The sequence below is a fragment of the Salvelinus alpinus genome, chromosome 29, assembly GCF_045679555.1.
Source record: "Salvelinus alpinus chromosome 29, SLU_Salpinus.1, whole genome shotgun sequence".
Classification (NCBI taxonomy): Eukaryota; Metazoa; Chordata; class Actinopteri; order Salmoniformes; family Salmonidae; genus Salvelinus; species Salvelinus alpinus.
Genome location: NC_092114.1, coordinates 12,182,408 through 12,197,003, shown reverse-complemented (window position 1 = coordinate 12,197,003; position 14,596 = coordinate 12,182,408). Strand labels below are relative to the sequence as shown.

General features: G+C 47.8%; 1 protein-coding gene across 2 annotated transcripts in view; it reads right to left on the bottom strand.

Annotated features, from left to right (window-relative positions):
• The window catches only part of LOC139558946 (NHS-like protein 3), a 157,254-nt gene that overhangs the window by 119,991 nt on the left and 22,667 nt on the right, over positions 1 to 14,596 (bottom strand). Inside the window, exons 1-2 of one of the 2 annotated variants that reach the window (XM_071374463.1) lie at positions 9,804 to 9,961; positions 4,543 to 4,989 (exon numbers count right to left, since the gene is read on the bottom strand). In XM_071374463.1, coding sequence (XP_071230564.1) covers positions 4,543 to 4,792 — 250 coding nt within the window. In that variant the 5' untranslated portion in view covers positions 4,793 to 4,989; positions 9,804 to 9,961. Of the gene's footprint in view, positions 1 to 4,542; positions 4,990 to 9,803; positions 9,962 to 14,596 lie in introns of those variants that run through there. The other variant, XM_071374464.1, reaches the window with a different exon arrangement.

Here is a 14,596-nt window from a genome sequence, read left to right as displayed (position 1 = left end):
GATCCCAGCACATCAAAGACTGTGGTTATGCACGAGAAGAATTTCTATAAATTATACATTCCAGAAAGGACAGTCACAGGCTAGACAGAGATACATAGTGAGGCAGGACGCAAACACACAGACGCACACCAACACAAACCTTATACAAATCACAGTGCATACAGTACAGTCTCAGACACACAGTAGCACACGGACACACAGACAGGTATGTTTGTGTAAAGTCTCCTACTCTTCAGGTTGGTCTGGTGGGGTAAAGTCATCCGGCTGGTTCTAGAAATATGAACAGCAGAAGGAATATGCTTTTAAAGGTCTACTAAACAGTATCTTCATTGTTAGGAAAAATAGGCCTCTCTCTATCTTTCATTTTCTATCGTTGTCTCTCTCTCTCTCTTTGTTTCTCTCTCTCTCTCTCTCTCTCTCTCTCTCACCCTCCCTCTCTTTCTTCTCTCACAGACAAACAAAGAGAGAAAGAAAACAGGTGTGAGACAAAAACAGGGTCTCAACAAAAGCACGGTCACCAATTCACAATGCCGAGAAAAGAGAACAAAGAAACCGATTCATAAACAAAATTATAGTCATCTCTTATCCGACCTGGAAAGCTCTGTGTCTGAAAAGCACAATCCCGAAACAATGTCAAAAGGAGGTCAAGGTTTCTGTCATCCTACAGTCGTCTTCTGGTGTCTCAGCGTTCTACACCGTTACTGGGATTCTAACGGGAGCCACTGAACACACAGAGAACGTCAACGCTCACTCGTCCAGTCATTTAAAGGTGAACTTGGCGTCATCAAACACAACAGGCGACTTCCTTCCTTCCGTAAATGACAACTAAACAACTAAATGAATGTCTGCTAAGAATGCTATTAGTGTCTCTTGCTGAAGAGAGGGTGCGACGTGGAAAGAGCCGACAACAATGGCAAGGTCTCTGGCAGATCGGAATTCTGTTGTTGATGTCTGTAAGCAGGAAGTTGCCCCTTCTTGTATGATGTCATAGGGCTGAGTCTACCTTTGATAGCCTTGACCATTATGACCAACAACCATTTAAATAATGAAGTTGCTTTTAAAAAGCGTTTTTATTTGTTGTGAACCACCCAGAGCTATTGGTAATGTTCCCATGGCCTATATTGAATAAACACAGCCCATATTTCAACTACTCATGAACAAAGCTGTAATCTGTCCCCTGGGCCTTCTGATGGCCCTCATAGAACCAACACAGCTGTAATCTGTCCCCTGGGCCTTCTGATGGCCCTCATAGAACCAACACAGCTGTAATCTGTCCCCTGGGCCTTCTGATGGCCCTCATAGAACCAACACAGCTGTAATCTGTCCCCTGGGCCTTCTGATGGCCCTCATAGAACCAACACAGCTGTAATCTGTCCCCTGGGCCTTCTGATGGCCCTCATAGAACCAACACAGCTGTAATCTGTCCCCTGGGCCTTCTGATGGCCCTCATAGAACCAACACAGCTGTAATCTGTCCCCTGGGCCTTCTGATGGCCCTCATAGAACCAACATAGCTGTAATCTGTCCCCTGGGCCTTCTGATGGCCCTCATAGAACCAACACAGCTGTAATCTGTCCCCTGGGCCTTCTGATGGCCCTCATAGAACCAACACAGCTGTAATCTGTCCCCTGGGCCTTCTGATGGCCCTCATAGAACCAACACAGCTGTAATCTGTCCCCTGGGCCTTCTGATGGCCCTCATAGAACCAACACAGCTGTAATCTGTCCCCTGGGCCTTCTGATGGCCCTCATAGAACCAACACAGCTGTAATCTGTCCCCTGGGCCTTCTGATGGCCCTCATAGAACCAACACAGCTGTAATCTGTCCCCTGGGCCTTCTGATGGCCCTCATAGAACCAACACAGCTGTAATCTGTCCCCTGGGCCTTCTGATGGCCCTCATAGAACCAACACAGCTGTAATCTGTCCCCTGGGCCTTCTGATGGCCCTCATAGAACCAACACAGCTGTAATCTGTCCCCTGGGCCTTCTGATGGCCCTCATAGAACCAACACAGCTGTAATCTGTCCCCTGGGCCTTCTGATGGCCCTCATAGAACCAACACAGCTGTAATCTGTCCCCTGGGCCTTCTGATGGCCCTCATAGAACCAACACAGCTGTAATCTGTCCCCTGGGCCTTCTGATGGCCCTCATAGAACCAACACAGCTGTAATCTGTCCCCTGGGCCTTCTGATGGCCCTCATAGAACCAACACAGCTGTAATCTGTCCCCTGGGCCTTCTGATGGCCCTCATAGAACCAACACAGCTGTAATCTGTCCCCTGGGCCTTCTGATGGCCCTCATAGAACCAACACAGCTGTAATCTGTCCCCTGGGCCTTCTGATGGCCCTCATAGAACCAACACAGCTGTAATCTGTCCCCTGGGCCTTCTGATGGCCCTCATAGAACCAACACAGCTGTAATCTGTCCCCTGGGCCTTCTGATGGCCCTCATAGAACCAACACAGCTGTAATCTGTCCCCTGGGCCTTCTGATGGCCCTCATAGAACCAACACAGCTGTAATCTGTCCCCTGGGCCTTCTGATGGCCCTCATAGAACCAACACAGGGAGATATTGACCACTTCTCTTTAGTCCGTTTAGACTCCACCTCTTCCACTGGATATAATGTCTAGACCCTCCAACAGACAGGCAGGCAGACAACAGACAGGCAGGCAGAAAGACAGACAGACAGACAGACAGACAGACAGACAGACAGACAGACAGACAGACAGACAGACAGACAGACAGACAGACAGACAGACAGACAGACAGACAGACAGACAGACAGACAGACAGACAGACAGACAGACAGACAGACAGACAGACAACAGACAGGCAGGCAGGCAGGCAGGCAGGCAGACAACAGACAGACAGGCAGACAACAGACAGGCAGGCAGAAAGACAACAGACAGACAGGCAGCCAACAGACAGCCAGGCAGGCAGGCAGACAACAGACAGGCAGGCAGAAAGACAACAGACAGACAGGCAGACAACAGACAGGCAGGCAGAAAGACAACAGACAGACAGGCAGACAACAGACAAGCAGGCAGGCAGACAGGCAGGCAGAAAGACAACAGACAGACAGGCAGACAACAGACAGACAGGCAGGCAGGCAGGCAGGCAGACAGGCAGGCAGACAACAGACAGACACGCAGAAAGACAACAGACAGACAGGCAGACAGGCAGACAACAGACAGACAGGCAGGCAGGCAGACAGACAGACAGACAGGCAGGCTGAAAGGCTGACAGTGAGTAAATCAGTGGAAATGCACTGCCCACCTCTCTCTTCTCTATAAAATGACCTCAGCTATATAACTGAAACCAGAACCTTCTGTAAACTGGAGCGTCTCAGAGAGGTGTGGTGTTGCACTGTGAAAGCCTCTTGGTCTGGTTAAGACTCCCTGGCTAGCCAGGAGGTATGGTGGTGTGGTGAAACACTGCCAGGAGGCATGGTGGTGTGGTGAAACACTGCCAGGAGGTATGGTGGTGTGGTGAAACACTGCCAGGAGGTATGGTGGTGTGGTGAAACACTGCCAGGAGGTATGGTGGTGTGGTGAAACACTGCCAGGAGGTATGGTGGTGTGGTGAAACACTGCCAGGAGGTATGGTGGTGTGGTGAAACACTGCCAGGAGGTATGGTGGTGTGGTGAAACACTGCCAGGAGGTATGGTGGTGTGGTGAAACACAAACACACTGAGAGGAGCGGGGAGACAGACAAACAGACAGACAGACAGACAGACAGACAGACAGACAGACAGACAGACAGACAGACAGACAGACAGACAGACAGACAGCGGGGAGACAGACAGACAGACAGACAGACAGACAGACAGACAGACAGACAGACAGACAGACAGACAGACAGACAGACAGACAGACAGACAGACAGCGAGGAGAAAGAGGCAGGTCATCTCTGTGCCGCCCACATGACCCGGCCAACTGTGTGGGTGTGTGTGGGTGTGTGTGTGGGTGCGTGTGTGTGTGGGTGTGTGTGGCGTGTGTGTGTGTGTGCGTGTGTGTGGGTGTCGTGTGTGTGTGTGTGTGTGTGTGGTGTGTGGGTGTGTGTGGGTGTGTGTGGCGTGTGTGTGTGTGTGCGTGTGTGTGGGTGTCGTGTGTGTGTGTGTGTGTGTGTGGTGTGTGGGTGTGTGTGGGTGTGTGTGGCGTGTGTGTGTGTGTGCGTGTGTGTGCGTGTGTGGGTGTGTGTGGCGTGTGTGTGTGTGTGCGTGTGTGTGTGGGTGTCGTGTGTGTGTGTGTGTGTGTGTGTGTGTGTGTGTGTGTGTGTGTGTGTGTGTGTGTGTGTGTGTGTGTGTGTGTGTGTGTGTGTGTGACGTGTGACGTGTGACGTGTGCGTGTGTGTGCGGTGCATTCTTCAGCTACATCACCACCGTTAAAGCAGAATCACTCAGCTGTCGTCATTCCTTTGCGCCAGTCAGGGCTCAGAGAAGGTGACATCACGGCCCACTCTAGCCATGATTACCTCTGCTACACATTCTAAGGACAAATTCATCTCACCCTATCCCGTACGAGACCCCCGTTTCAGACGTACCTTTAGGTGAATTGTGGTTGTGGTATTGTCTATGTTTGGTTTGGTTTCCCTCTGTATCCCCGATGCCACTCCCCATCCGGTTCTGTCTGTTACTGACGTTGTTCTTCGCCTTGCTTCCCTTTAACCAACTGAAGGCCTGGCCCAGGGACCCTCCGGTCTTCCTCTGCCCACGTTGGGCCTTCCCTTCCCGGGCTAGGATCTCAGAGACGTCCCTGGGCACCAGCTCACCCACGGAGCTCCGCCAGGACATTACTCCTGAGGACCCGCGGGTTAGGGGACGGTATTGTCCCCCCTCTATCTCCTCTCTCTCTTGTCTCTACTTTTCTTCTTCTGTGGGGTCAGGGGTCATGGAGAAAAAGGATCAAGTTGGCCTCCTCTGACGTCTTTCGACCATCCTTCTTTCGTTTTCTTGTTCTCTCTATTTCTGTATCAGCACTGGGACACCACCTTCGATAATTAGCAGAGGGACAGGGTCAGAAAGAGGGAAGGATAGAAGGAGAAAAGGGAGAGAAATCAAATGTTATTTGTGACATGCTTCGTAAACAGCAGGTGTACACTTAAAGTGAAATGATGACTTACGGGACCTTTTCCAACAATGCAGAGTTTAAGATAAAGAGGGAGGGAGGAAAAAGGGAAGTATCAAAAAACACAGACAGGCTGAGATATGTTATATATATATACAGTATATTTGATATATATGGAGTAATTTCAGAATGACCTGCAGCACACAGTTATAACATGAACATCCTCTCTCTCTCTCTCTCTCTCTCTCTCTCTCTCTCTCTCTCTCTCTCTCTCTCTCTCTCTCTCTCTCTCTCTCTCTGTCTGTCTGTCTGTCTGTCTGTCTGTCTGTCTGTCTGTCTGTCTGTCTGTCTGTCTGTCTGTCTGTCTGTCTGTCTGTCTGTCTGTCTGTCTGTCTGTCTGTCTGCTCTCTCTCTCTCTCTCTCTCTCTCTCTCTCTCTCTCTCTCTCTCTCTCTCTCTCTCTGTCTCTGTCTCTGTCTCTGTCTCTGTCTCTGTCTCTGTCTCTGTCTCTGTCTCTGTCTCTCTCTCTCTCTCTCTCTCTCTCTCTCTCTCTCTCTCTCTCTCTCTCTCTCTCTCTCTCTCTCTCTCTCTGTCTGTCTGTCTGTCTGTCTGTCTGTCTGTCTGTCTGTCTGTCTGTCTGTCTCTCTCTCTCTCTCTCTCTCTCTCTCTCTCTCTCTCTCTCTCTCTCTCTGTCTCTGTCTCTGTCTCTGTCTCTGTCTCTGTCTCTGTCTATGTCTCTCTCTCTCTCTCTCTCTCTCTCTCTCTCTCTCTCTCTCTCTCTCTCTCTCTCTCTCTCTCTCTCTCTCTCTCTGTCTCTCTGTCTCTGTCTCTGTCTCTGTCTCTCTCTCTCTCTCTCTCTCTCTCTCTCTGTCTCTCGTTCTCTCCCTCTCCATTATTGTATTTGTGTGTATGGAGAGAGGGGAGCCCTGGGGAAGAAAGAAGAACCAGTACAGTGAAAAGAGAGGAAGAGAAGCACAGCCCTGTTCTGAGTACTACCCACATTCCCCAGCCAACACCACCCTGTTCTGAGTACTACCCACAATCCCCCAGCCAACACCACCCTGTTCTGAGTACTACCCACATTCCCCAGCCAACACCACCCTGTTCTGAGTACTACCCACAATCCCCAGCCAACACCACACTGTTCTGAGTACTACCCACAATCCCCAGCCAACACCACCCTGTTCTGAGTACTACCCACACTCCCCAGCCAACACCACCCTGTTCTGAGTACTACCCACAATCCCCAGCCAACACCACCCTGTTCTGAGTACTACCCACAATCCCCAGCCAACACCACCCTGTTCTGAGTACTACCCACACTCCCCAGCCAACACCACCCTGTTCTGAGTACTACCCAAAATCCCCAGCCAACACCACCCTGTTCTGAGTACTACCCACAATCCCCAGCCAGCACAGCCCTGTTCTGAGTACTACCCACAATCCCCAGCCAACACCACCCTGTTCTGAGTACTACCCACATTCCCCAGCCAACACCACTCTGTTCTGAGTACTACCCACAATCCCCAGCCAGCACAGCCCTGTTCTGAGTACTACCCACAATCCCCAGCCAACACCACCCTGTTCTGAGTACTACCCACATTCCCCAGCCAATACCACCCTGTTCTGAGTACTACCCACAATCCCCAGCCAGCACAGCCCTGTTCTGAGTACTACCCACAATCCCCAGCCAACACCACCTTGTTCTGAGTACTACCCACATTCCCCAGCCAACACCACTCTGTTCTGAGTACTACCCACATTCCCCAGCCAATACCACCCTGTTCTGAGTACTACCCACAATCCCCAGCCAACACCACCCTGTTCTGAGTACTACCCACATTCCCCAGCCAACACCACCCTGTTCTGAGTACTACCAACAATCCCCAGCCAACACCACCCTGTTCTGAGTACTACCCACATTCCCCAGCCAACACCACCCTGTTCTGAGTACTACCCACAATCCCCAGGCCAACACCACCCTGTTCTGAGTACTACCAACAATCCCCAGCCAACACTACCCTGTTCTGAGTACTACCCACATTCCCCAGCCAACACCACCCTGTTCTGAGTACTACCCACATTCCCCAGCCAACACCACCCTGTTCTGAGTACTACCCACATTCCCCAGCCAACACCACCCTGTTCTGAGTACTACCCACATTCCCCAGCCAACACCACCCTGTTCTAAGTACTACCCACATTCCCCAGCCAACACCACCCTGTTCTAAGTACTACCCATATTCCCCAGCCAACACCACCCTGTTCTAAGTACTACCCACATTCCCCAGCCAACACCACCCTGTTCTAAGTACTACCCATATTCCCCAGCCAACACCACCCTGTTCTAAGTACTACCCACATTCCCCAGCCAACACCACCCTGTTCTAAGTACTACCCATATTCCCCAGCCAACACCACCCTGTTCTGAGTACTACCCACAATCCCCAGCCAACACGACCCTGTTCTGAGTACTACCCACAATCCCCAGCCAACACCACCCTGTTCTGAGTACTACCCACATTCCCCAGCCAACACCACCCTGTTCTAAGTACTACCCATATTCCCCAGCCAACACCACCCTGTTCTAAGTACTACCCACATTCCCCAGCCAACACCACCCTGTTCTAAGTACTACCCATATTCCCCAGCCAACACCACCCTGTTCTAAGTACTACCCACATTCCCCAGCCAACACCACCCTGTTCTAAGTACTACCCACATTCCCCAGCCAACACCACCCTGTTCTGAGTACTACCCATATTCCCCAGCCAACACCACCCTGTTCTAAGTACTACCCACAATCCCCAGCCAACACCACCCTGTTCTAAGTACTACCCACATTCCACAGCCAACACCACCCTGTTCTAAGTACTACCCATATTCCCCAGCCAACACCACCCTGTTCTGAGTACTACCCACAATCCCCAGCCAACACCACCCTGTTCTGAGTACTACCCACAATCCCCAGCCAACACCACCCTGTTCTGAGTACTACCCACATTCCCCAGCCAACCTGACCCACCTTGTAAAGCCTGAATCAAAGACAAAAGAGGAAATAAGAATGAGCACCTTCATAGAGAGCTGCTGAGAAACACACAGAGAGACAACACATCACCCCTCCCTACACAGAGAGACAACACATCACCCCTCCCTACACACAGAGAGACAACACATCACCCCTCCCTACACACAGAGAGACAACACATCACCCCTCCCTACACACAGAGAGACAACACATCACCCCTCCCTAAACACACAGAGAGACAACACATCACCCCTCCCTACACACAGAGAGACAACACATCACCCCTCCCTACACACAGAGAGACAACACATCACCCCTCCCTACACACAGAGAGAGACAACACATCACCCCTCCCTACACACAGAGAGAGACAACACATCACCCCTCCCTACACACAGAGAGACAACACATCACCCCTCCCTACACAGAGAGGGACAACACATCACCCCTCCCTACACACAGAGAGACAACACATCACCCCTCCCTACACACAGAGAGACAACACATCACCCCTCCCTACACACAGAGAGACAACACATCACCCCTCCCTACACACAGAGAGACAACACATCATCCCTCCCTACACACACAGAGAGACAACACATCACCCCTCCCTACACACAGAGAGACAACACATCACCCCTCCCTACACACAGAGAGACAACACATCACCCCTCCCTACACACAGAGAGACAACACATCACCCCTCCCTAAACACACAGAGAGAGACAACACATCACCCCTCCCTACACACAGAGAGACAACACATCACCCCTCCCTACACACAGAGAGAGACAACACATCACCCCTCCCTACACACACAGAGAGACAACACATCACCCCTCCCTACACACACAGAGGGACAACACATCACCCTTCCCTACACACACAGAGAGACAACACATCACCCCTCCCTACACACACAGAGAGACAACACATCACCCCTCCCTACACACACAGAGAGACAACACATCATCCCTCCCTACACACACACACACACACACACACACACACACACACACACACACACACACACACACACACACACACACACACACACACACACACACACACACACACACACACACACACACACACACACACACACACACACACACACACACACACACACACACACACACACACACACACACACACACACACACACACACACATTCAATCCATGTGAAGTGTACTCCAACGTAACATATAGAGTATTTCGAAAGATATCTCTAGCCTCAGTCCTGTTATTTACTTATTTTCTCCTGTCCAATGTTTTTGTCCCATGAGGAGGAGCTACTGGTACTGCTGTCTGCCTGTCTGCCTGTCTTTCTGTCTATTCCCATCCAAGTAACTGCACTCCAGTGTAACACAGCACTACTCAGTCAATAGAGGAATCCCAGATAGCTGACAGAGCGTGTAAAACACACACACACACACACACACACACACACACACACACACACACACACACACACACACACACACACACACACACACACACACACACACACACACACACACACACACACACACACACACACACACACACACACACACACACACAGAGATACACGCTCAAAGCCTCACACACAGACACAGATACAGCCACAGACACACACCAGCGCTCAACTGTCTCTCACACACCCATGGTCACAAACAGTTTTCCTTACTCTCCATTTAAAATATAAAAAACTCTCTCTTACTCACATTGCGAACCATGCATCTTCTTCTCTCCCCTTCGGTGCCCCTCTCTCTCTCTCTCTCTCTCTCTCTCTCTCTCTCTCTCTCTCTGTCTTTCTCTCTGAGTGCAGGCTGCAGTATTCTGTGTTTTTAGCACTGTGAGAGTGACTGAAGATCCATGCACTGTGCTGGCTGTCTGTCCCTCCCTCTGTGGGCTAGCCTCTCCTCCCACTTCACACAGTGCTGTTAGCATTAGCCTCAGAGCTAGCTCTTTCTGCCTCTGCTCCCATTACAAACCCACAGTACTAGCACAAGCCTCAGAGCTAGCTCTGTTCGCCTCTCTTCCCATAGGATTAGCATTAGTGGAGTGCTAGCTCTATTGGCCTACATGCATTTACAAGTTAGGGAGAAGACTGGGATGGGGAGGAGAGAAGAGGCTGGAGAGGTGAAGGGTAGGAAAGGAGAGAAGAGGCTGGAGAGGTGAAGGGGAGGACAGGAGGGTTAGAGTTAGGAGAGGTGAATGTGAGGACAGAAGGGTTAGAGTTAGGAGAGGTGAACGGGAGGACAGGAGGGTTAGAGTTAGGAGAGGTGAACGTGAGGACAGGAGGGTTAGAGTTAGGAGAGGTGAACGTGAGGACAGGAGGGTTAGAGTTAGGAGAGGTGAACGTGAGGACAGGAGGGTTAGAGTTAGGAGAGGTGAACGTGAGGACAGGAGGAGAATGGTTAGGGAGAGGATGGATCCAGGAAGTGGAGAATACTCAGCAATCAGATGTACATTACAATCTAGCTACTTCAGGGATTTGAATGACTGATATTCTATAACATGGATATTACGTCTTATACTCTAACATCGTCAGTAAAATAATGATTTCATCTGTAGCACATTGAAAAGCCCTAAGGTGTTACCTAACAAGTAAGAGTGACATGTAGGCCTAACTGTGCAGTCTCAACAGACTGCTCCGTCATCTCTTTGACGGGTCCCAGCCATTCGCTGTCAGGAGTCCAGGCTCAGGCAGGTTCCTAATTTAGCTCAGTGACAGGCCACCTAATTACCGGTCCAGCGGGATTCTAATAATTACATTCTGGATCATAAAGGTTAGAATCCTTGGAACAACCACTTCCTGGTTTTAATCATGTCTTATGCAAATGCAGCGTCAGAACTAAAGAGAGAACCAACATACTGTAGATATATGGTTTATTAGCAAAACATAAAACAGGAAATACCAGATCACAGAAACTAAATATTTTAAGGATTTGAAAGCATATGTAAAGGATTGTTGTAAATGTATGTCTGGCTCCTAAAACAGACCCCCTATTCCCTATATAGAGCACTACTTTTGACAATTCGTCATTGAGTCATGTTATTTGACATAGTTAAAGACCTATGGCAAGTCCCATACATGACAATATACTTCATCAACAGTATCAGTATGCTATATCCACACATGTAAACACAGTGATGTCTTCCAGATTATAAAATAAGCTTATCTGATTTATTTGTTTTAAAAATCTCTATATATTGACAACGCATAGCTTCTGCACTTTCTAAAAAGTCCTCTTTGACCTTCTCTGTGTGCAACAAGATCTCATAGTTTCCATTCGAAATTCGACGTATTATGGACGAACGTCTATTTTTTATTGCGTTAATTCCGCATGGTTACAGGGTTAATTCTGTATGGTAACAGGGGTAAAACAGAAACAACTCAAAGGGTTAACAGTCTAGGTATTAATTCCGAGATGTTAAGGTTAGGGCTATGGTTTGGTAAAGGCTTAAAACAAAATAATTAATAAATGACGCACTGTTTCCATCAACTATTATCCAGTATTCTCATGGCTTGCTAGTGAACTGTGACCTGTGGTAGCTCAGTGGTCTAAGCATCAAGAGTTTTCTCCCAGTGCTGGGCAATCGTTTTTTCTTTTCTTTTTTGAGCTAGGAAGGCGTATATCGACAATTTTAGGGACCTTTTCAAACGTCCGAAATCGCCATCTGTTTCTAGTGACCAGTCTGCTGTGTGAGTGGTTAGATCAGCTATGAACAGTGAGAGCAGTCAGAGAATTCTCAGAGAACACTCAGGTGAATAGAACCCAGGTATTCTTATTCTCCTGCCAACCGCTGGCCCCAAACATTCCATTCCCGGGTTGCTATGGAGACTGGACAGACCTTTAGAGAAATAATTTCTGAACATCAGATTGGAAACTGACTGGGTGTAGCAAACCTCTAGTGTACATTTTATGACACCCTCAGCCTCAATCCATAAGCCTCACCCCTAGTTTGAGTTAATCATCACAGCTCAGCCTCACGGCTCACCCCTCCGGATGTAATGTCCTAAAATGTGCACCGTACACCTGTTAATCCTTCAGCTTTAAGGCTGTTGTTGAAAAGCGACCCTGCCATTAACCTAAACATACATTAAACCAAGATACCTGTGACTTGGAGAAAAGTCCTTTCAAAAAAAAAAAAAAAAAAACTATATTGTAAGTGAAAATAGGCATGATCTGAAGCCCAGAAAAAGAAAGGAAATTTACTGGTATGCGGCCTGAAGCCTGATTCAAGAATTCGCGATAGTGAAGTTTTGAAAAACATATTTGTTATTCAAATTAAAAGTCCAATGGAAACTCGCCTTTGTGTAATGATTTAACTTGTTAGGGCTAGAAGTAAACTGCCTGTTGCTCAGGCCCTGAAGCCAGGATATGCATATAATTGGTACCATTGGAAAGAAAACACTTTGAAGTTTGTAGAAATGTTGTAAATAATGTAGGAGAATATAACACAATAGATATGGTAGGCGAAAATCCAAAGAAAAACCAATCGTAATATAATTTTTTTTTGGAGAGCCCATGCTCTTACAATGGAAAGTAAAGGGAAGAGTATAAATTAGGCTGTTTGAAGAGGTTTGAATCCTAAGCAACCTGTCTACACATAGTTTGAAATACAATACTAACATACTGTTATACTGTGGTAGATCAAAGCTGTGTGCTGGAAAGCCTTGGTAGAGAAATGGGTGGAATAGGCATTGTGGTGCTTGTGAATTTCCCTGCTTTTTCGGCCTCAGACCAATTTCTATTTTTACTTAAAACAAATGTTTATGTTTTTAATCTCCATGGTTTGTACACCGGAATGTGAATATGCAACATTATTATAGAACAATATAATTATTGCAATAAGGCCTGAGGGGGTGTGGTATATGGCCGATATACCATGGCTAAGGGTTGTTCAACATCTGACCTTGTTTAGAATTATCTAGTCCAAATATGGGATGATTCCACTATTTGTATCAGTTTGAATCCCTTTCAATGGGGAACTTTTATTTATTTATTTATTATTTATTGTTTATCAAATTCCACTATTGTGACTAATCCTTATTGTGGCTTGCTTCACACAGGTGTGCACGGCAGAGTTGTAAAATATCCAACATGTGGCAGAGTTGTTAGTTTGGCACTGTTGATCAGCACACATGTGGATGAAAGTCTCAAGAAGACAGGAGAAGGGGTGTGCTGGAATGGATTACGTGTGTTAAACTGGTGAGTTTGTCTGACGCTAGCAAGCTAGCACACTGCAGTCAGTGCACAACAGAGCCAGAGCCGCTGTTAATGTTAGCTAGCGATTGTTTCTCAGCAGATTGAGTTGTATCCTGTATGACAGTGAAATGTGGCTAGCTCTTATTGTAGCCTGGTCTATGGATTAGCTAGCTTGCTAGCTAGTGTTGCAAAAGCACATTGCATGATTAGTCCTTGTGTGATGTAAATTGTTTTGTTATTCACCCAATGTCCGCCGGTATGATGGACCCACAACATTATAGGGTTTTTAAAACAAAACAATCATAACAATTTACGTAAAAATACTTAAAACTTAGATCAAATCAAATCAAGTTTATTTTATATAGCCCTTCGTACATCAGCTAATATCTCGAAGTGCTGTACAGACACCCAGCCTAAAACCCCAAACAGCAAGCAATGCAGGTGTAGAAGCACCTAGAAGATGTTGACTTATATCAATTACAAGCAATATAGACTGCATACATGGTTAATTTTTGCCATATACCTCTGATAGATCACATTTATCAATAAATGCGCTATTCAAATTTTCTTAATAAAATGTGATTTTTGTTAACAAAATCAATCATAATCAAGACATGGGTGGAATAAATCATGTTAATCTTGAACAAATATAAATGAAACAAGGTTTTCATCACTATTCATGTTTATTGCTTTGAACTGAACAAATTGCAAAGACACATTTTTACATACAGTATTTTATGGAAATGATAAATGAGCCCCATTGACCACAAATTATGGCTGGTCTACACACCACATGAGGGACAGAGTTTTACTGTGTGTGTGTGTTGCAAATGTATTTCATGCACTTGATGCGTGTGTACCCTGTCTTCCTGTCCTTCTTGGGTTCACACACAGATTTCTCCTCTGGATTTGAGGTCTTACCAATGCCTTGCCCAGCACCTCGAGAAAGAGCCGTCTCCTCTGGATTTGAGGTCTTACCAATGCCTTGCCCAGCTCCTCGAGAAAGAGACGTCTCCTCTGGATTTGAGGTCTTACCAATGCCTTGCCCAGCTCCTCGAGAAAGAGACGTCTCCTCTGGATATGAGGTCTTACCTAATGCCTTGCCCAGCACCTCGAGAAAGAGCCGTCTCCTCTGGATTTGAGGTCTTACCAATGCCTTGCCCAGCACCTCGAGAAAGAGCCGTCTCCTCTGGATTTGAGGTCTTACCAATGCCTTGCCCAGCTCCTCGAGAAAGAGCCGTCTCCTCTGGATTTGAGGTCTTACCAATGCCTTGCCCAGCTCCTCGAGAAAGAGACGTCTC